Raw genomic sequence first — 23,457 nt, 5'->3', positions numbered from 1 at the left:
AAAGAGCAGAAAGCCCTCAGTTACTGCCCGTGTTGAAATGTTTTACACACACATGGTCGGTGACTTATGGTGAACCTGTGGTCAGTCTCCTGCTAGGCTTTGGTAGCGCGTCCCGACCACAGAACAAATATGAGAGGAATGGCCACGATAAATAATCGTGGTACGCCAGGAAGTGCTTGTTCTGCGGCCTGGACCATCTACTGACATCCAATAAAGACGTACTGCAGGCGAAGGCCAAACCTTGTAAAACTAATTTCTTCTTGCTCACTGTCTCCATCTCTGTCACTATTTCTGTCTCGCTAACTCTCTCCCTTAATATGAATCTGTCTCTCTTTGTTCCTTGCTCTCTCTTTTTCCCTTTCTTCTCCCTCCCTGCCTCCCACACTCTTAGTCATTCGCTCCCTTTCTCTGTTGTTTCTCCCACTATAAATCGTTTTTATTTGGCTGGGTGCTAAAGTCGGTGTGGTTGGTCTAATTTAAGTGCTTTAGAAATGGGATCAATGTGTGTGGACTACAGGGGTTGTCTGTGAGCCTCTGGACATGCACACGTGCACTTACACACTCACGTGCGTTGCAGTGGCTGGTCAAAGAGTTGAGGTAGAAAGCATGTAAATTTGACTTGTGAAAAAAGTCTGACCAGTAGCCTAAAACGACCCTTAAAGGAAAAAGAAATGTGAGTTTTACATTCTCAAAATTCATTTACATCCCCACTTTCCAAACAGTGGCACAGAGTCCCAAGTGGTATGTTGTTTTGAAAATACATCTGAATCTCCTCTCTTCCACACCTACCTGATCCTAGTGTTCACAACCAAGTAGGTCAAATAACCCCACCTTGCCTGTGGCCCTCAGGACTGCCCACCTGCTGTTCCCTATGCTAACGATAGACTTCTGTATTTAAAGGTTTACTGCCATCTTGAAGGTCTTCTCCATGGTGAAAAGCAAGGAATGCTTGGATTTTCACTGCTAGCTATTCAACCAAAGAAGTCCTTGTTTCGGCTCTTTCCTGTTTTTACATGGACTTGTTGTTTTACCATTTATCAGTACACAGGATATGATGTTACTGTCCCCTGTGCCATAATCCAGAGTGAGCCTTATAGAGTTTGCCATACAAATGAGTAGCAAAGAAAACATCAGGCTATAAGGCTGTCATAAATCTACAGGACCATACGACAGGCAGCACTATTCACATGTAATATGGTAGATTTGATTACAGGGTTCACTGGATTATATATTACTACACAATTCCCTGATTATGGTCATTTTTTCTTATTTAGTGAACAGCTCTTGTCTTTGTTTATTCACTTTTTGCTCAAAGCTGATTGGATACATGCCCGTGGGGACCTTTTTCTTTAAATTGTTACATAATTTTCTCTGGGCATTGAGACGTCTGCTTATTGCATAGATTTGCTGAATACTCAAATCTATTGGCCAGTGGAGTTATTCTGATTTGGAGCCCATGCGCTGTGTGTAGCAGCTTTGATTGTTTGACATCTTTATCGTCTCACCCTGAAATCAAAAAGTTCAGTTCCTTTTGTTGATTTCCGGTTAATCAGATGAGCTGGTGACACTTTGTGCAACAGATCACTCCTTGGTTACCACAGACAAACATTCAGCTAAGCCAGTTTAGAAATATTAAAAATGCAAGACTTTTCCAGCATTTCTCTTAATTCATTCAGCGAGCATGAAGCGTTTGATTTCCAGTCAAAGCCTGAACAGCATCAGACCGGATTCACTCTGTTGAAGGGCTGCTGCTGTTTAGCACGCTGATGCTAGCTGCAGAGGTTTCTAGGGTTACAGTCCTGATCAAAAACTTTTCTGAACTGTTGAACTTACTGAACATTTTTGGCAAAAGCTTGTAAATTTAATTATTCCACTTTGTGTCATGAGTTGATTCACCCTGCCGAGGGCTGCCAGCCCACAGCCACAAAAAAAGAAGAAAACACTGTGTCTATTGTGAAGTAAAAGCTGCTCCAAGATAGCCTCACTGTTCAGTCCAACCCCATTTTCCTTCATTTTTATTCGATGCAAGGGTATTGCATCGAACAAAATAGAACACACAGTTAATTTAGCATACATTAATAAGTGAACTCACATTATGAAAGAGTGCTGCAAATGAAAGACCTGTCTAATTCCATGCAACACTGAGCATAGCTAACCTCTTCACAATACAAAGAAATGGAGCACAGTAATGCAGCATACGTCAAAGCAAATATCAGAACAGCTCACTGCCGCCTTTTTCACTCCTCCATCCCTCTCCCCTGCCCCAGAATGGCTACACGCCACTCCACATCGCTGCCAAAAAGAACCAAATGGACATTGGGACCACACTGCTGGAGTACGGCGCCGACACCAATGCGGTAACGCGGCAAGGCATCAGCCCCGTTCACCTGGCCGCACAGGAGGGCAGCGTGGACCTGGTGTCGCTGCTGCTGGCCAAGAACGCCAACGTCAACATGTGCAACAAGGTGAGGTCATCACTTTATGCGCATTCACACAAAAGCAAAGAGAAAGCCACAGAGAAAATAGCAAAATAGCTCTTCACACACATGTAACACAAATACACCTCCATCTTAGCAGGCAGTGTTAAGCAGTACTAATTTCAGCCTGCAGGCCTTCTTACTATTGTCTCTTTGACCACTAAATGAGGCCAGATTAACACCTCTCTGTATAGCCTCATCATTAGCATGCTATCTTAGGCCTCATTTTCACCTACATACTGTCAACCAAGTCGAAAACCACAGACAGGATTTGCTGAGGCTTTTTGAGTCAGCTGCCAGCTTGCTATCGCTTGAAAAGAGGCAGTAGCATGGGACTTTTGAGTCCTTCTTTTATACTATTTAGAGCAAGCTTTGGTCGTCCCACCATGACAAATCTATTAAAACTCTCGTTCTCGCTCTCTCTCACTCTGTGTGTGTGTGTGTGTGTGTGTGTGTGTGTGTGTGTGTGCGTGTGTCCTTTCTACTCATCTAGAGCGGCCTCACCCCCCTCCACTTAGCGGCTCAGGAAGACAAGGTCAATGTTGCGGAAGTCCTTCTAAACCAGGGAGCCGATGTCAACCCACAAACAAAGGTCAATCTCCAACACACATGCACACACACTCACACACAGACACACACACATTCACACACACATGCACACATGCATGCATGCAGATTAGGGCCTTCAGACATGACCTTCACTTCAACCCAATTTTTGTAGCTTGAGGTTTCATGTACAATGTAAGTATTGGTCTGTGTGCGTGTGTGTGTGTGTGCGCGCGCGCTCGTGTGTGTGTGTGGGTGCTTTGACGTGACAGACAGACACATCACATCCTTATGAAATCATTTGTCTAGGTGTGTCTTTGTACCTGCTGTGTGGTTAACTGTGTGTGTTTGTATTTTAACTGTATTTATACTTTATAGCAGCGGGCACACACACACACACACACACACAAGCACACACACATACACACCTATCTGCAGCAGAATGATCTCAGGTGCAACATAAATTAAGTATAGACACCTGAGTGGAAGGTTAGTGCGTCACACACTGCAACAGACACACACACTTGCACATAAACACGTGCGCACTCTAATGCAGTCAAACACTCTATCAGTTACATTAGGTCTCTCTCTCTCACACACACACATGCACGCGCGCACACACACACACACACACACACACACACAGGCCCATTGCAGGCTGATCACGTACACAGACCTGCAGCAGCTGAAGGTTGGGCAACACAAGGTTACACAATGTGCATGTGTGTGTGTGTGTGTGTCTGTCTGTGTGTGTGTGTGTGTTAGTGCTGACAGTACAGTTGTTTACAGCGAGGTTATTCACTCACTCATCTCATCCATTACACATTCTGCAATGTGCACACAAATCAACAGGGAGGTGAAATTTGACCCGATTTTGAAATTATATTCAGAATCAGAGATAAGACACAAAGGCTGACTTATATTTTCCTACATAAAACATGACTTTTTTTCCCTTCCAAAATGAAAGTGAAATTGTGAAATTCTTACAAAATGCACTTTGCAAAACAGCAGTCAGTTCTCACACAGACTGTGATGGAAAAAGGTGACAGCTCTAGCAAATATCTGTCTTTGCTCTTCTCTCTGCTCTTTTCATCTGCCTATCTTTCCCCCTCTCTCTGTCTGTGAACGTCGCCTCATGCAGATGGGTTACACTCCATTGCACGTGGCTTGTCACTATGGGAACGCAAAGATGGCAAACTTCCTGCTGCAGAACCATGCCAGAGTCAATGGCAAAACCAAGGTAGACAAACAAGTTCTCTCAGATATCCATGCACCCACTTACACACAAATAGTTTTGTTTTAATTATTCCTCCTAGTTTTTTCCTCCTATTTTTAACATTAACCATCACCAAAACATGCCTAAACTTACTCCCTAGATTAAGCAATGGTCCACCTTTTCAGCTGAATCCAGTCCTAGTTAAAAAGTTGTCTTTTTTCCAGCAAGTGTATTAACTTTACGAAGTAAACTACTATATGCCAGTAAGTTGACTGTTTTCACATGTGAAAGGGCTTGGCTATATATCAGTATTATATCCATATCATGATATGAGACTAGATATCATTTGCAAATTCTATGCTTTAACATGAACCTCACCCCAAACCTTGCCCCTCGTGCTTTCGTGAACTCTTTTTGACGTGAGGACCAGCCAAAATGTCTTCAGTTCTCTAAAGCCCCTCAAATATGTTGTTAAACCCATACTGAACCCACAAATATTGTGTATATTTAAAGTAATAAAGTATAGCACCTAATACCTAGACACCTCTGTACAGTGTGGATGGATAAGGATGTTGCATGATGGGAGCATGAAAGGGAGTAAAGTATGATTTGATGATTTGTTGCTGCTGTAACTCTTCCTTCTTACTACTGTATTGCACAATGGAATTATTTCCTCAAAATACCATCACATCTTTATTCTTCTTCCGTCCTCGCACCATTTGGCTCTCTCTCTCTCTCTCTCTCTCTCTACATCTTTTTTCAACTGTTTTGTTTGCTTTTCTTACATCTCTGTTTCTTTTATCCTTATCATCTATTTTCTGTCTCCCGATCCCATTCTGTCCTTTAACTGAAACTCCTCCTGTCTCCTCCTGACTGTCTCTCTGTTTCTCACTCGGACCAGAACGGCTACACTCCTCTACACCAAGCAGCTCAGCAGGGCCACACCCACATCATCAACCTGCTGCTTCAGCACGGAGCCTCAGCCAACGAGCTCACCGTGGTCAGTACACAAATACACACGCACAAACACACAGACACACTCCAGTGATGCTGTAGCTTCATGAAATACTGAATACTGTTTGTGTTTTCTTTTTGCTTCCTGTAAATAACTTCCTGCGGTTCGGCCACCGGTCAGAATGGGAACACTGCCCTATCCATTGCCCGTCGTCTTGGCTACATCTCAGTGGTGGACACTTTGAGGCCCATGACGGATGAAAACCTGACTGCCATGGTGAGACAAAGCGTCCCTGTCAACAGCAAGACAGCGCCCATATGATCAAGGCTCTTTCTAGTCTTTTTTCTGTGCACTGGAAACAACTTATATATGCCTTTTTTTCATTGATTCGTTTTGACAGATGATATTTAACCACTAAGAATACTGCAAAATAATTTTTCCTGCAGCCAGGCCAACTCATTGGAATGCATTGTAAATTTAAATGAAAAAATCAGCACTTTTTTGTACAACTTGAAAAGCAGTCTTTTGTCTTGCATGGGGGGTTTGCACAGTATCCAGACAGCGTGAGACCATGCAAGCACTGATGATTTTAAAAATACCGTTGCACAGCTTCCTCTGTGTAAAATTGCCTAATTGAACTGAATTGTGCAACTGGTTCCTTGCCCAAATTAAAACTTGGCAAGTCCACCGGCAGCGCGCTGTCAGTCCAGTCAGTGTGTGAATCCACTCAGCCAAGCCAGCCAGTTAGCAAGTCAGTCAGTCATGCTGCGTTACATGTGGGATGGTGACCTGAGCTTAAAGTCTCTCCTTGAATAGCCCAGCCCACTAACAGTGATCTGATCCTTGCACGTGTCTGAGAGGAAAAGAGGGAGGGAGACAATGAGAGAACAGGGACAAAGGAGTGAGAGAGACAGAGGCTGTAGGAAGATAGAAAGTTGGCACGGGTGAGAGGGACAGAGTGGGTGAAGAGAGAGAGATAGAAACGTCCCTGAGGAACCAAGCAGAATCAGCAGCAAAGTGTATTATTCATTACTGTCTAGCTGTGTGGCAGCATTTCTGCAATTTAAAGATCAAGGTCCTTTCCCTGCACCTGTATAACCTATAATGCCTGATCTTTTACTCATTGTGCAGAAGCTTCTGCTGTTGTTGTGTTGTTGTCCCTATAGAAGCTACAGCTGCAGTTTAGCTGTTTGGGACCTTTGCTGGTCATTGTTGAGGTGTAACTTTCTGTTTAATGCACATGCTGCATGTTAAAAATGTATGTGAAAATTTAAACTGTGTAAAAACATCCAATTATGTATTTCTGGATTGGAAATGTGTTGTTTTTTAGAACTTAGCAAGAACTACAGCAGTCATAATATAGCATAATATATAGTTACATATCGTTTTCTTTTCTTATTCATTGATCTGTCAAATTTTCTTATTCACAGACGGTTACAGAAAAACACAAAATCAACGTCCCAGAAACCATGAACGAGTTCCTCGACATGTCCGATGATGAAGGTATGAAAATAAGGCTAGTGTGTTGTCTAAGCTCTCCACTTCAGTCACACATTCATTATTGGTGATGGTGAAATTAAGTGTTAGTTGTTTAACTTGTGTGTTTTAATATCAATTCATTGCATGATTTCCATTCACTTGTGAATGCCACTTGTGTGTCATGTCATTTTTGTTTGTTTGTTTGTTTGTTTTTTTAAACATTTGCATTCTTAACTGTATGTGTATTCAAATCACACAGTCGGGGCCAATGTGCCTGAAATTCTCAGTGAGGAGAGTATTTCAGATGTTGACGAAGGTATTTGCCATCAGTTTGCTTCCTACACCACTTTGCTGTTTGTTTTCCTCTTACATAACTTGCTTCGCCAGCCCTCCCCTGCTGTTGAAGAGCTAACTATCATGCCACTGCTCTGCTACTCCTCTGCTTCAGTAGGAAGTTACCAGGCAAAGTCAGATCAGACTCACTCAACAGCCAGAATACACACACTCTCCTTCTAAGTTGCTTATCCTTGATTCCCTGATTATGCAGTTTATTATTATGCAACTGAAGGCACTGTGAATCAGATAGCTTTGTTACTGGTGTAAAAGTATTAACCTCCCAGCAGCCAAAAACAGGTCTTATACAGAACAGACACTTTATTTGTGTGAGTTTTTTGTGTGTGTGTGTGTATGTGTGTGTGTGTGTGTGTGTGTGTGTGTGGCTTGTTAGCAATAAACATTGAACAAAGTCTCTATTCCCATTTTGTCAGAACAAGTTTGCACCATCAAACATTCATTTTTTACGCTTTTTTTGGACTTGGGTTAGGGCTTGGTCTTCTGGCTGGTTTGAGTGACCTGTTTTTGTTCACAAATTGACATTGTTGATGTTACTTCCATTGCAACTGAAAGAAAATGTTTTTATTTTAACCACGTGTAAGTCACACGCTGACAGCTGTTGCTATGAGACAGTGAAAACAAGATCAGTGTCTCAGTTTCTAATTCAGAATGTAAAGCCACAATAAATGAGTCAGTATTATCAACATTAGCACTTAGCAATGACCTGTTGCAAGGCAGAGTCAAGTTTGTGGTACAGGCTGGCCACTTCAGGCCCCTGTCCTTTGTTTTGGAATCACAGAGCCACCAGGCCTGTAAAATTGATGAACTTGTTCATGGGCTGTTGCTTAGGAGACCGTCAGTGGTGTGGAGTTTCGCTGTCAGGCGATACAGCCAGACTTAACAAGTTACTATCCCTCTCTCTCTCACACACACACACACACACACACACTCACACACCTATCAGATGATTACAATTTATTGCAACCGTATGTAAGGTTGAAGGTGCACACTACAATATTTATGACTCAGCATGCTATCACCGCCAGATAACAATTAATAACTCAGAGTATCTATGGCCTTCTGTCCTCCACATAGCCTGTGTTAGTAGTTCCTGCACAGAGCATTAGCATTATATTAGTGCAGCTGGATTATCCTCAACACCGGATGTCAGTAAGACCATGGCATTATAGATATCCTTTGTTCAGATATAGGCCTGTCATATTCTTCAACAATAAGACTTGTCCTGTTAATAGTAGCAGCAGACTGGGCTAAGTAAGCTGTTGCATCCAGGCCTCCACTCACTTTTCTTGCTGTTTGGTGTGTGTGTGTGTGTGTGTGTGTGTGCAAGAGAAAGAGAGGTGTGGTGGTGGTGGTGGGGGGGTGCTTGGTGAAAGGAGTTTCCACATCTCCCTTTAATCCTGTATGGAGGAAGCCAATCCTATTAGGCTGTAGGCAGGAGAGAGGCAGGTTAGGGGACCAGTGACCAGTCGCCGGGCTCTGCCATAGCGTGCTGATCTGGTGCTTTCTATAGACTACAGCCTCCAACTGGACCATCTTTACACAGTGACTTAAGTCCTTGTTGTGCTGTGTTTAGATTTCAGTGTAGAGTCTCCCTTTAATCTCCTGCACTGGCTCTTATGGACATAATTACCAGATATTATGTTTATTATCGAGTGCATTCATAGAGGTTTTGACTGACACGATCTTTTGCATAACTGTTCTATAGATTGTTTGAGTCACCTAACGTGAGAAAGGGGGAACAAGACAGAGAAGACATAGAGAAGTTGCTCAAGACTAAAAAAAAAAAAAAAACGGTAAAATGACGCAACATTGGGGCTGTTGCACCATTATTTAGTTTTCCCCCTCCAGTTTGAGATGCAGCCAAACTCGCTCTATCACTTCCACCCCTCTCCCCACAGAGAAGGAGATTCCAGGAGGAGTTGATCAGGGGGCTGTCCTTCTGTGAGACTCTTCTCCCTCCGTCTCATCCACACAAGTTAGGCTCTCCCTCCAGCCTCTGCCTCAGAGAGGACATTTGTTCACATAAACGACCAGGCTATCAATTTACTGTGCTCGCCACTGAGCAACAAACATCCAGTGCGCTCTCTCCAGGCGCTCTTCTGACGGGGTGAGGATGCTGCTGAGGCCACGGACTCTCCTGGACTTTCCCTCTTCTTAAATCCAATGAGATGAGCTTTCCTTGAGCCGCCTGCACAGCAGAATTAACCCCGGTGCTACCGCCAACGTCAGATGGCTTGGACACCTTCCCTTTCTGCTCAGCAGTGCGCTCATGTTTGCATCAGGGCGACGGAAAACTTCGCAGAATTGAAACTTTTTTTTTTTTTTTTTTTTTTTTTTTTTTGCGAAAAGGGGGTGTCAGATAGGTGCGATCCGCCCATGCACCAGCACCAAAAGTGTGCATACAGTTATTGCAAGTCGGTCCCACTAGGGTTAACAGATAGTAACCTACGTGGGGGGTGAGAGGGGGCAACTTTTTCCATCAACACCCAAAGGACTGAATGGGCTACTTTATAATCTACTCATATCTCTGGATTGAGACCTTTGAGGAGGATTTTTAACTTTGGGAACGATTCTGTGTTTTGGGAAAACAGAAATAGATCAGTGAAATAAAAGGAGAGGTGTGATGGCTGCTGCTGTGGGCATAGGTAAGTTATTTGAGCATTAAAAGATGTTTTGATGGTGTTTTGGTGCTGAAGAGGCTGCGGCGTCAAAGCTACTGCGGATCGACCAGAGGATATAGACAGACTAAATAGAGACACACATAAGAGAGAGCCCTGGGAGACGTGTGTGTGTGTGTGTGTGTGTGTGTGTGTGTGTGTGTGTGTGTGTGTGTGTGTGTGTGTGTGTGTGTGTGCTTTATATAGCGACAACAGTCAGTGTACAAATGTAGCTGAAAAATGACTTGATTGTTGTCACATATTAAGGGAAATTGGTGACTGCACTGGCCTATGCCTTATTTGTGCCTCTTTTATTGTTTTGTTTTAAAGTAACGTGGGTTAGACTAATTCACTTAGTCACTTTAATGCTGTTGCAATGTATAGAGTCCCGTGTTGAATTAGAGAGAGAGAGAGAGAGAGAGAGAGAGAGAGAGAGAGAGAGAGAGAGAGAGAGAGATACAGAGGGGAGGAGGGGGTGACGTTATAGTCCAGAGATGCTTCAACTCCAGAATATCTTTGCTTCCTATGGGGGGGTGGGGAGAGGAGTGTGTGTGTGTGTGTATGTGTGTGTGAGGGGGGGTAATGTCACGAGTGGCCGGTGATGCGAGCTTGAATGGGATGGTGAGATATTACAGCGCTGGATCGAAAGAGTCGAGCGATGTCTGTGTTTTCAGCAGCGTCAAGCTCTGCAGAGACAGCCAGAACAACACCGGAAGTGTAGTGATCAACTTTACCATCAAAATAAAAGCGTTAACAGTGTTCCCTGTACGCGTAAACAATTCTGGAAAAACAACAAGCCTGCTGCTGGCATGGGGCCAACTTAAATCTTGTATAGATTCCTTCCTAAACATTTGATGTATCTGTACGTATTACTTAGTTACAACACGTGTCCAACAGGCAAGCCCCAAAAACTGTGTTTCTTCTTTTTTGTCATGTCAGTCTGTGGTAAAAATCATTGCAAATGCGCCATGTTGAAGCTTGGAGATGTTCAAAACTATTAACAACATTAAATAAATAATAATAATAAAAAAAACTTCAGCAAAATAAATAACATAAAGAACAAATTTCCTCCGTGCAGCAGCGTAGTTTGTTCTTGAACAGTCATTCAGTATCATTCAGTATCACCACGGCTTCAATTGCCGACTCAGCCAATTAGAGACAATAGTCCCACTTACCTGTGTCTTATTTTGAAATTTGAAACCGGAAGTATTAGTTTATATATTTTGTCTGGCTTGACACTGGTGGTGTTGTCAATGTTGTCCGACCGGAGTGCGGCAGTATCCGAATAAGGGGGGAGGGGCTGCGGTGGAGGAGCGGAGTGTTGCAGGCAGGACAGAGCCGGACATGAGGGAGAAGGAGAAACACTGTAGCCGCGCCGCCGGCTTCATTGACCGGCGTGTCATAGTCCACCGGTCCGCCGATCGAGGTGCGGAGCGGTTCTACTTAATCTGCTTATTCTGTGCTTATTCTGCTCAGGCTTGGGTAGCTCTTAAACCTTTTGCTGCGCTTTTGTCTTTGAGTGTTGTGAAAGGAGCTGCGTGTGGTTTTACAGGAGAGCTCCAGCTCTACCGCAAAGTGGCTTTGCTGCTGTCTCTGATGACATTTATTTTTTTCTATTGTCATTTCTATCTAACCTCTGAAAACAGTCGTTTTAAGCACAGGCGCTGCTCATTGCTAGTTTCATAACTATCTTGTTAATAATGTGTCAGTCATATAAATGGAGGAAAAGTTGCAGTGAGCTATGCAGGCCGGTTTGGGCTTAACAATGAATTGGTGCCAATAAATTATCCAAGGCCTCCTCTAAATTCTTTAATCAAATAAGTGAGAGATTGATGTCGGCAAGTGAGGGCTGTGTTTTTTCCCCAAGTGCCGCATCGCTTCTCTTTCGCGGATTGCGCTTTTAAGTAACTGGGGGATTTTTTTATTTTACACCCCCTCCAGGTGAGGATGCGATGACTGGCGATACTGACAAATACCTGCGGCCTCAGGACCTCAAAGAGCTGGGGGATGACTCTCTCCCCCAGGAGGGCTACATGGGTTTCAGCATAGGAGCCCGCTCAGCCAGGTAAGCCCAGCTGTTTTATTAGACACACATGAGAGTAGCAGATGTGCTGTGGTGCAGTGGTGTTATCTGTAGAGTCCAACCTGTCCTCCCCTAGCAGGACAACATGGCCAGATGAAGTTGCTCTCCCAGCAGTGACTGGGATTTGTGACGTTGTTATGTTTGCCATTGCTGCTGTGGTTGGAGTCTTTATGCGCAGAGATTTATGATTCCACCTCTACGCCACATATTCAGACTTATTGTTATTATTATTGGACCCCTGGCAGTCTCCTTATAATAATAATTATTATTATTTATAGTGCCTTTCAGTCTGAAAGAAACAATATAATGTACACTCTCCTACACACATACGCACACACACAATGTAATGGAAACACCAGAAAGCTGGAAACTTGCCATCTAATGATTCAACCTGACAAAATGATTCAGCACTTTGTGTGGCCTAATTCAAAGCCTAGGCAAAGATTGCAAATTGGCAATAGTGTTTTCCGGGAAATATGGGCTGTATCTTCAGGTGTCATTTGGTGAACTTTGGTTCCTGTCTACTTCTCTGCCTTTGCTCTTACGACAGGCAGCTCTTAGTGAACAGCTGTACTTGGCTGTTCACAGCACAGGCCCGACTCCAGCTCTAAATAGTGGACGAAGCATGCAGTGGAAAACTGGCAGGGTCCAGTGAAAACACATCAGGGCCACACAGGACAAGTATTGTGCAGCCCCCAGCATATTATCGGCTGTCTATTGTAGCCACACTGACAGCTGGCGGATTCATGGTGATGCTTGGCGAGATAAAAACCGCAGCACTAACAGTGACAGGAAACAGCCAACAGCAGCACGCCACAGCAAATACTAGAAACACAGAACAACACAGATATTCCATAAATGATTACTGGCTGGGTTGGATGAGCCTCATGGGTTGACAATGGACAGTTGTTTACTGCCGTGCAGCCATGAAAGACTCGCAAATAGTTAAATTGCTGCAATTAACTTAAAAAATGAAAATGAGAAGCATATTTAGAGTTTGTTGACCAGATCTTAGGGTTTGAATTTTCATCTTTTGGCACCAATTATCTCTGCAAAGTATTTTTGTGCCTCATGAAAAGGGTAATGCAATGTTCACATTAATTGCCTGCTGACTTAATTAATTATCATTCCATTGATGAGTAGCTTGACTGTGACTAATTTTCTGTTTGCATGCCTACAATAAAAACTGTGTTAGACAAATTATTTTTATGAGAAGCAATACTGTCTCAGTCTGCCGGTAAATATAACTAGATATATAATATCATTTCCAGCTATGTTACCATATAGTGCTGCAGTTGCATAGCAGAAGAAACGCTTGTGTTCTGAAATTGGTGTTGAAACTGTTGACGTGTTTTTACAGGGTTGCAAACATGCTGTATTAGTGCAATGAAATGTTTTATTGATCAGTGAATGTATGATGCTGAGCAACTGCTTTTCTTTTCCTTACCTTTCTGTTTATGACATCAGCGTTGCATGGTTTGTTTTTCGACTGGGCCGTCTCACCTATGCACACATACACACACACACACACACACACACACACAGACATACACACACAAACAGACACTTGGGCCTAGTCTTGAAGCACAACCATGCAAAAGTGCAGCATCAATGTCATATGGAAAAAAGGAACCCACAGCATCTCTGCTTTAATGTCTTCAAAAATGCTTTGCTTTTCACTCTCTTCTATTTTGTTCTTTTCCTTGTTTTCTTTGTCTCGCACTCTGTCTGTTCCTCATTCTAGCCCTAGGATCAGGTAAGAAAAGAGTAGTAGTAGTAGTAGTAGTAGTAGGCAACATTATCCCCCTTGCCCTGTGACCCTTGAACTATAACCCCAACCCCTAAGCTCATAAAAATGCTAACCCAAACTGTGAGTCATCATTTGTACATTGGCTTCATCAAACATTGTTATTTCTCTGTGTGTGAGAGCTGACTAGTTGCGTTGTTGCTACATGTTCGTTAGATATTTCATTTCGAGATAGTTATTTTACCTGGTGTAGCTCATCACCCTTTCACCTTATTTTCTCATCCCTCAAACAAGCATCATCATATTTGCAAAAAAGAAAATAAGCTGTATGGTTCAGCTGTTTTGCAAGCTTGTTGTCTTCAAGGAAATGAGAAAATAAAGGCAACAGTTTTGTTTTGAGATGTCATGAAAATAACTGGTTTTCTTTGGTTTGAGTTGTGTGGATTAATCCCCAAAGTTTTGGTGTGGTGTTTTCTGAAGTGACACTTATCATGCAGTGTGTATGTATTATATACACATATTTACTTTAGTGTCACTCAGTGTAACTTCCAGGGATCAAATAAGGCAGACTATTCATAATCAGTCCCTTTATCTACATACTGTACATTGAAATTAGCCTGTTTGGCAATTGGAGATACCCTAAAGTTCCCCAGAGATTCCCCATACTAAATCATTATGTCCACTTTTGGTATGCAGAGATGGAAACTTTATGGCCTGAGGGGGTCGTGGAATTTTAGTCCGATACTTTAAAAAAATCCCGACATACACCAAGGATCTTTTTGACAAAAGACAGACAGCAATTTGTCTCTTCATACACACTCAAACACTCTCTCTCACACACACAAAAACATACTCAGTCACCTCGTGGAGCCCACAAAGATGCCTTCCTAAAAATGTCGGGTTATTGGGATATAGATGAAGATATGAGACAGAAAAAAAACAAGTAGTTAGGATAATGGGAAGTGCTGTTTACAGCAAGGCAAACAGACTGGTGGCTGACAGATTGATCAGCAGTAAAGTGAGCTGTGCTGGAAGAGGAAGGAGAAAGAGGGAGTACAGACAGGGAGGTGGCAGACATATGGAAGGAAAAGTGAGAGAACTGTATGGTAAAGTGGCCCTGTTGATATACAGCAGTGTGACACTCAAATGGGGACACTGTAGAGGGGAAGAGATGATGGGACAGCGCTGGCAGCCACCATGACAAGCAGAAATAGATGGAAATGTTTGTAGACAGACAGAGGAGAGAAGGATAGAGAGAAGAGGAAGAGGGAAGCAGTGTCTCCAGGCTATAAGGGGAAAAGGCACAGATGTCTAGCGTGGACGAGGGAGGGCAGGATGGACAGAATGAGAAAGAGGAGGAAGCTGTGGAAAACAAACAGTCGGGGCGACAGCAGAGGGAAGGGGGAGAGCCCAGAGCCGGGCTGCCATGCCAGCAGGTCCATTCAGGCCGCGCAGAGTTGCTTGGTAACTTCGATGGCGGGGCAGGCAGGCTGTGCTGAATAAAGGGCTTCTCTCTGTGCTGAATAGCGTGGCCACTCAAACACGCTGAGCTCTGCACTTTCTCCCCCTCACTCGTTCGTTCTCTGCTCTCTGCACACACACACACACATTTGGACACATCAATGCATGCACACTCACACTCACCCTCTGAAAATAAGCTACAGAGTTGTACAGTTTATCGCTTTTTGACAGTCCCACCTTATTTTCTGACAGTGCATACACAGCTCCATAAGCACACTTTCGTTACAGTCTATTTGCATGCATGTGCACATACACAAACATGCAGACACACACTGTAGAGAACAATGCAGAGGAGCTGCAGCCACATTTGTCGAAAGAGAGAGGCGTGTATGTGTGTAACTAGCTATTCTGCACTGATCGAAACACTCTAGCAAAAAAACAGCACTGGAAAAAAAAAACACGAGAGCAATCTACAGTGCAGCATTCAGGCTGAGAGTGTGCAAAAATAGGCAGACGTCACCACACAGCTATAAAGCAGACTGCAGCAAGACCGATAGAAAGTTCCCTTTAGTGTTTTGCCACTCTGAAACAGGTCGAGGTCAGCTGCTAATCTTAGGCTGATGTATTCTCAGTCTTCAGTGTTAATTGTCATCTCAATTTACAGTCAGATTAAACAATAATGAAGACACCGGATAGTTAATGCTAGACGTTCAAAGCTCCCTTTTGTTTTCATGAATCTCACACAGCCAAATGTATATACTTACAGTTGTATTCACTGATCTATATTTTTCATACACCATCATTTAGATACAGTTACATCCATGGTCATAATAGACTCCAATATGGATCACAACCGCCTGTGTTTTCTCTCAATCTTCCCCGTCCGCCTTGCTTTCTTTTCCTCTATCTCCTAGTGCAAACAAACTGACCTCACTCTCATTTCCATCTCTGAATAACCTACTGTACTGCACACACGCCTATCTAACCCTTGTTCAATTGTGGCTCCTTTCCGCCTCTCTCTATTTTCCGCATCTTACTTTGGGACTCTCTCTCAGTCCCCATCAGTAAGTTCCCTGGAGGTTACATGCAGTAATGGATTCCTTTTGCTTTTTGTTTTATGTTCTGTTCTCCTGCCCCATCACTTGTTGTCACCCGCGGCGCTGTGTTGCGTGGTAACATGTAGCCTCCGCTCCTTCAGTTCGGATAGGTCCAACACACTCAACCGGAGCTCCTTTGCTCGCGACAGCATGATGATTGAAGAGATTCTGGCTCCCACCAAGGACACGGTAAGGTCCATTCCTTGTCTTTCTCATCAGCTGTTTCTTTGACTCTGGTCTTTCTTGCCTCTTTTCAGCCCGTGTTCTCAACCTGTGACTTTACTCTGTCTTTGTTCACTTTTTTCTCACTTTGCAACTTTACCTAGCTGTTTGAAGCTTTGTCTAATGTTACTCCTCCCAGCGTTCACCATCATGTCTCCTTGTCCGTGCTCCGTCTCTTTGCCGGTGGTTTAATGAGATGACAGACATTGTAGACTGAAAGCTGGGAGAAGAGTAGCCTCATAGACCTCCTTGTCTTGCACCAAGGTCATAACAGGCAATGTTGATGCTGTGCTTACTCTTGTTAAAGTGCTGAGGGTGAGTGTGTAGCACCTTCACTGTGAGTTTATTCAACCTTGAGTGCCTTAGGAGGCGCCCGGTGCTTTCTCATGGAAAACCACAGAGCTCTGCAGAGTTTGTTCACCCTGTCCATGGCCACTTTTGGTAGTCAGGATGCAGGACAGGAGCTAAAACAGGAGCTGTAACTTCTCGTATTATAAACATTATTAATAACATAACCTACAGGTTCAGTTAAGACATTCTTCAAGATTTGAAAGTATAGTTGGCCAAAATATGCTCATGTTTCAACTACCTCAGTTCCAAAATATGCGTTCTAGATTCTCAGACAACTTTGTTAAATTACATTGAGTTAAGAATGGTTTGTTATACAAAATGAAAATATGCTTGGGGTTATATTAAAGATAAGCCTTAACTTTTTCCCATGGCTTGAGGCTTAATGCTTGATTATTATGATAGTTGAATTTTCAGTTTAGTAACTCTGCTGTCTTTTTAGATGAGGTTTCAGTTATAATCAGCGTCATTCTGAAGTGGGACTGTTTGAAACACATGCATAAAATGTAAAAAAAAAAAAAAAAAAGAAAGAAAGAAAGAAAAGAAAAAGTCATTGTTGTGACGGGTTTTCTGCATTTGGATTGTCGTTTTTGCCATGGAGATGAGATTCATATCTGACCCTTCAGGGAAAGAAAGCACCATATATTCATTTCTGTGGACCACAAAATGCTATGAAATGTGATTTCTGAACTGTCTCTCTTCTCCTTTAAGCTACAGAGTGTCTGTAAAGACATTTCCTACTTGGTTGATCCTCTCAATAAGGTATACAGTGTTGATGGATGCTTTCGTCATTTTTCAGTTTATTCAGTCACCAGCACTGTGGCAGAACCTCCATCTCTTTATTTTGTCTTTGTATATTTGTTTGTTTTGGGTCTGTGCCATTCTCATCTTATTGGTGCTGGCCCATGTATCGTAAACAATCTTTTCCCATGCTGCTTTCACTGTCTGTGAGTTCTCATGATTCAGTGTTCACATGAATAATGATAAGCTGGACGCGGGCCACTTCTTCAGAATTCATTATCGTCCGTCATTATTTTTGCATGTCTTGATGTACACCAGTAATAAATGGCAGCAGCATATTTTTGTAAATTGTGTTGTTATTTGCCTTGATTGCGCTGCATCATGTGGCTGATGGTAACACAGTTTGCAGAATTATGTGCCAAGATGCCATAAATGTTATCAGCTCTTTGCTCCATACAATACCTGACACTGCGTAATGGAAAAAAAAGGAGGGAGGATGATTGTTAACTATTATGTCCCTGTAATGATTAACCTAACTCTGTCTTTTCTCTCTCTTTGTCTTTGTGCATTTCTCTTCTTCCTTTTCTTGTTCCTTTCTCCATCCATGTTCTCCTTTACTCCTTTTTCCTCACTGGTCCATCTGCTGTCATTCCTTCTTGTCTTGTTGCTCATGTTCTTCACCCTCCTACTTTTCCAACCTCTGTCATTCCCCTCTATTACGTATCATCTTTTTCACTTCAATCTCTGTCTACCTTTCTCCTGACACCTGACACCTTTGTATCTGCCTCATCCCCTCTCTTTTCTCTTTCTTGTCCCTTCTACATATATCTTTCACCTCCATCTTTGGTGACTCCTCTTCCAGCACCTGGCTGTGACCAGGGACTACAACTCGGAGTGTATGAGGCGCTACAGCTGGACTCCAGATACCATGGACCATAGCCACAACACAGTGTCCAGCCCCATTCACTCTGGGTAAGAACTGGACTGCCACTTTTGATCTGCCAAGACATGTACGCAAGCATTCATACACGTACAAACATGCAAGCAAGCATATATGCATAAAAAATGCACGCCAGTATGTGCATACATGCAAACACATGTATATACATTAAGATATACAGTCACTATTGGTGAAGCCACATTTTTTACATGTTTACTGCACACAGTTGTTCTCTTCCGCTCTCTCCCCAAGAGACAGTAGCTGACAAACCTACCACACTAATGCAGTCTAAGTGCAGGGCTGCAGGACCTCTGCAATGGCTACTGCAGAGGAGGCTCCATGTCAGCTTAGTCGTCTATGGCCAATGTAATTTGTTTAGATAGACTGATAAGATGACATAATTCATATAATTTGAATATACAATGATTACTGCTATAAAGTTGAACTATGCTCTTTAAAATGAACACTGCTGCCTTTGCAAGAACACCATGCACCATTTTTTATGGCCCTGTGCTTCATGACGTAAAATGTATGTTCAGAAATGAAATGCCAGGATGTCTTGTGTCCAGTTTTAGTTCTTTGTTCCTTGTTTCACTCAACATTATGCCTGAGGCTATTTATTTGTTCATTGTCTTTTTTCCCCTCAAAGTCTCTTATGTTTTCTGTTTCCCTTGATTTTCCACTACATTAGTTTTTAACCTCTCCTTTTGCCCTCATGAGTTATTACAGACCCCAACAGAACCCATAGTGACTGTGAAACTTTGATTCTGAAACAACGATTTTGGGTTTGGCCTCCTGCATTGTTTCCATGTGTTTATTTTGCAGCTTGTCCTCCCCGCTCCCTCAGTATGACTCCAGGTGATGACTGAGTTCGCTGGTTTCACCCGTGATGTCACAGTGATGTCACCCACCTCCTCAATCTTGTCTCTCTCTCTCTTTCTCTCTCTCTCTCTCTTGTTCTGCTGTTCTCTCTTCTCTACCTTCTCCCCTCCTCCAGTCTTTGCTTGTGTCATCCGTGTGGTCTGGTGTCTCATTTGCACTACCTACAGTAGCTATTAGAAGTGTGTAGTCAACCTGTGTTTGGGATTCTTTCATTGATGTGGCATCTCTCTCTCACACAGTGCACATTAATATCAATCTTCTCTCTGATAGCCTTGTAGGAGTTCTGCCAAATGCAACACATAACACAAATATACTATAAATAAAGCAACTTACACAGTGCTAGTAGGAAACTATGAATCTATCACATAGAAACACACGTATCTGGAACTATGTAAGTATTTTATTATATGCGCAGAGTGTTCAGATTTGCCATAATTATACTTATGGGCTTAGCAATGTATTGCATTTTACAACTTTGTGTTATTTTTGACTAATTAGCAGAAAAATAGTGGCTTAATAAAGTGAAAATAACTATAATAATAATATTTTAAGAGTCATATTACACCTCAGACCTAAAGACTATTCATTAATAAAAATGTGCTTCAACACATTAAAATTGTTTACACCGTACTACATCATCACTTATCACTTCTGCCAATCATAATATAAATGGGAAGCCCAAACTTGCTTTTAATCTGTAGAAAGGAAACACATCACTTATTAATCACATAACCTCTCATCCTAAATTAACAGTTAATCTGAGTGAACATTTGTGCAGGTGTTTAATATTTGATCACTGAACACAGCTTTAGAGGGACTGAAACTTTGGCAGCAATCTCACTTTTGGCCTCTAAACTTGAAACTAAACTTTTTGCAACTTTATAAGCACCCTGTTTAGTTTCAGACACTATTTGATGTCTTAAATTGAGACCATGAATGTGAGAAGTGCCAGCTTTCAAAACTCAAAGCATCTTCTTTCTCTTTTCTACCACTCTTGCGGTTTCTCTTTCCTCTTTTTTTAAAATTTTCTCTCACTTTTCTTTGTTTGGGTGTATGGTGATCACAGCATGGGAATCGTCCTCCTCACTTGTGTCCGTGGTATGGCTTCTGTCTGTCTTTCCCTCCGTCTCTTGTTTTTCTCCTCTGATATTCTCTGCCTGTCCCCTACAGGTTCCTGGTCAGCTTCATGGTGGACGCCCGTGGTGGCTCCATGAGAGGCAGCCGCCACAACGGCATGCGCATCATCATCCCCCCCAGGAAGTGCACAGCACCCACACGCATCACCTGCCGCCTGGCCAAGAGGCACAAACTGGCTTACCCCCCACCCATGGTGGAGGGGGAGGGGCTGGTCAGCAGGCTGGTGGAAGTTGGGCCGGCTGGGGCTCAGTTCCTTGGGTAGGACCTCAGCTCTTTTCATTTTCCTTTGGTGATAAGTTTGTAGTAGGTAGTCACTAAGACAAGGAAATTAGAGGTGATATTGTTGTCATGCAATATCCACAGTGCAGTCGCTCATAATATGATCTTTGAAAGGGTTATACGTTGCTAAGTATTTCCATAGTCATCATCACCAAAGAATACCTCTCAGTTAACATCAATAACTTCAAACTTAGTCATTTGCCTCTTGCCTCAAAAGTGACTGTATTTTATTTTCTTGTGTGTTTTCTTTCAGTCCTGTGATTGTGGAGATCCCTCATTTCGGCTCCATGCGAGGGAAAGAGAGAGAGCTGATTGTGTTGCGGAGTGACAATGGTGACACATGGAAGGAGCACCAGTCTGATGCCAGACCAGAGGACCTCACTGAGCTGCTCAGTGGGATGGATGAAGGTGAAGGAAGGCACAGTCAGCACAGCACAGTATTTACCAGTGATAACAGAAAGACAGCTTTACAGTCACAGTTTGGGTGAAAGTATGAAAAAGATTAACCACATGAGAAAATCTATACTATTTAACCCAAGGCAATATGTCAGCTGATGACCCAGAAAACCTCATTTTCATTACAAAAGGGTTTTTTCAGTTAACTTATTTCATGTCTTTGCCTTAAAGCAAAACTTGCCAAAAAAAAATGTTGAAGTCACTTCTTTGTAGTAACACGTGCATTTATACAGCTATAATATGTTTGGAGTTGTGGAGTACAGCTTACTATTTGTTCTTCAAATGCAGTGTCGCTGATTAGTAAATGCAGCTTGAAATCAACCCCTGAACATTTCAGTCCTATTTGTGTTTATAAAAGCAAAATGTATTGTTGCCCACTAATCTCCTACACACCTTATTTGTGCCTCAGAGCTGGACAGTCCTGCTGAGCTGGAGAAGAAGCGCATTTGCCGCATCGTCACCAGGGACTTTCCTCAGTATTTTGCAGTGGTGTCACGAATCAAGCAGGAATCCAATCACATGGGTCCTGACGGAGGTGTGCTGTCCAGCACCACTGTGCCCATGGTCCAGGCCTCATTCCCACAAGGGGCACTCACCAAGAAGATCCGCGTTGGCCTGCAGGTACAGCAGAGCTCTCGGGTTTATGTAGTTCATATTAAATCTCCTGCTCCTTGACTCAGCTGTTTTTTTCACAAGTCTAGTACACTTGTCTATTATTTATTGAGACCTGGCCCATTTTCATAAAGATAAATATTTTATTTTATATGACAGGACATGCTGGGTCCCATAATTTTGATGGAAATAACATGCTACCCCGCCCAGGGTACAGTTGACTTGACCATTTGTCGAAATATGATAAATGTATGATGATAAACCTTTATCCCTCATGTACTCATCCTGTCTCTCACCTCTTGTGTTTCTTACCAGGCCCAGCCTGTGCCAGACGAGATGGTGAGGGCAGTCCTCGGCAACAGAGCCACCTTCAGCCCTATCGTCACCGTGGAGCCCAGGAGGAGGAAGTTCCACAAGCCAATCACCATGACGATCCCTGTCCCGCCTAGGTCAGCAGAGGGCCACCCCAGTGGCCACAGAGGCGACTCTGCGCCCTGTCTCCGCCTGCTCTGCAGCATCACAGGCATGTACACATTTAGACCAGAGGGGTTCTAACTTATTCATTTTGACTTTGATTAAACAGCCCACCCTACTTTCAAAACCACTGAGTTGGACAACTAGAGCATCCAAAACTGTACAGGGTTACTTCTATCCATATCGCACCTGCAGGACCTGCTTGAAGTGGTGTTGAGTTTGATGTAACTGAATAAAAGTTGTTTAGAGTACTCCGGTTAAAAGATGAATGCATGTTGATATTTGTTAAAGCAGACATGTATTTTCATCTATTTATTATTGATCAAGCAGAGCAAATAACTCAGGGTCACTATAAATCGAGTAGTCGTGGGCACATCACACTTACTTTGATTTCAGGAGGCACTGGTCGATAGAGAGAGAAGATGAAGAAGCGAGAAGATGAAAGGATGGGGTTCATGAAAGCTAAAATACTGACTAGCCTAGGAGGGGATCGGGCTCATGTTTCTATCTCTGCTCCACACAGGAGGGACATCTCCGGCCCAGTGGGAGGACATCACAGGAACAACACCTCTGTCCTTTGTAACTGACTGTGTCTCCTTCACCACAAATGTGTCGGCCAGGTGAGACACTCGCACAAACACACTCACACTCACCGCTGACCATTGTTGTGCAAAATAAATACAATGAAATTGTTGTATATTAAATGCCAAAGCTGCTTTAAATTAAATCTTGCTTGACTTCATTTACACATTCACCCTAGTGATGCAGAGTCATAGCAACACATTGCTGAGACATGCTTAATAATCACACTACCTGATGATTTCTCAAATTGGTAACAGTCAAAAATGTTTGTAAGGAATGTTTTGCTTACTGTAAGCCAAGTCATGGATTCTTGACCCAGCTGGATTGGGATCATGTGGCGGGTCTGCAGCCTGATATTAACTGAGCACTGCTTGTGTGCTCTGATATTAGATTATCCAGACCTGCCATGTGACCCTTTTCACTCCTCAAAGACAAAACAAATGCTTTGATTCTCACCCTCACTGACTGACTGATAAGGACTGGTATCTTTTGTAAAAAATCAGCCGCAATTAGAGCAATTAGAAGCATTGTTTATATTATTTGGGCCAAGTGTGGGGAGACTTATGAAGTGTACAGTACAAGAATGGCTTTAGTGTATACTGAATTTTAAGCATTATGCAGTTGTAAATCATCCCTATATCAGGCAAATAGTTTTCTTGGGGTTCTTACAGACGTTATATAGTAAATTCATATTTTCTAATGATATTTTGCT

The 23,457-nt window shown here is 42.8% G+C and overlaps 1 protein-coding gene across 1 annotated transcript in view; it reads left to right on the top strand.

Annotated features, from left to right (window-relative positions):
* The window catches only part of ank3a (ankyrin 3a), a 126,121-nt gene that overhangs the window by 88,138 nt on the left and 14,526 nt on the right, over positions 1–23,457 (top strand). The window contains exons 18-33 of the mRNA XM_030070316.1: positions 2,268–2,465; positions 2,971–3,069; positions 4,165–4,263; positions 5,141–5,239; positions 5,375–5,470; positions 6,625–6,697; positions 6,933–6,989; positions 11,626–11,749; positions 16,159–16,261; positions 18,246–18,355; positions 19,149–19,181; positions 20,376–20,600; positions 20,875–21,029; positions 21,487–21,698; positions 22,005–22,212; positions 22,687–22,783. Of these exons, the coding sequence (XP_029926176.1) occupies positions 2,268–2,465; positions 2,971–3,069; positions 4,165–4,263; positions 5,141–5,239; positions 5,375–5,470; positions 6,625–6,697; positions 6,933–6,989; positions 11,626–11,749; positions 16,159–16,261; positions 18,246–18,355; positions 19,149–19,181; positions 20,376–20,600; positions 20,875–21,029; positions 21,487–21,698; positions 22,005–22,212; positions 22,687–22,783 (1,988 nt within the window). The remainder of the gene's footprint in view (positions 1–2,267; positions 2,466–2,970; positions 3,070–4,164; positions 4,264–5,140; positions 5,240–5,374; positions 5,471–6,624; positions 6,698–6,932; positions 6,990–11,625; positions 11,750–16,158; positions 16,262–18,245; positions 18,356–19,148; positions 19,182–20,375; positions 20,601–20,874; positions 21,030–21,486; positions 21,699–22,004; positions 22,213–22,686; positions 22,784–23,457) is intronic.

This window comes from Myripristis murdjan, chromosome 15 (assembly GCF_902150065.1).
Source record: "Myripristis murdjan chromosome 15, fMyrMur1.1, whole genome shotgun sequence".
Taxonomy (NCBI): Eukaryota; Metazoa; Chordata; class Actinopteri; order Holocentriformes; family Holocentridae; genus Myripristis; species Myripristis murdjan.
This window is presented reverse-complemented; position numbering and strand designations above follow the sequence as displayed.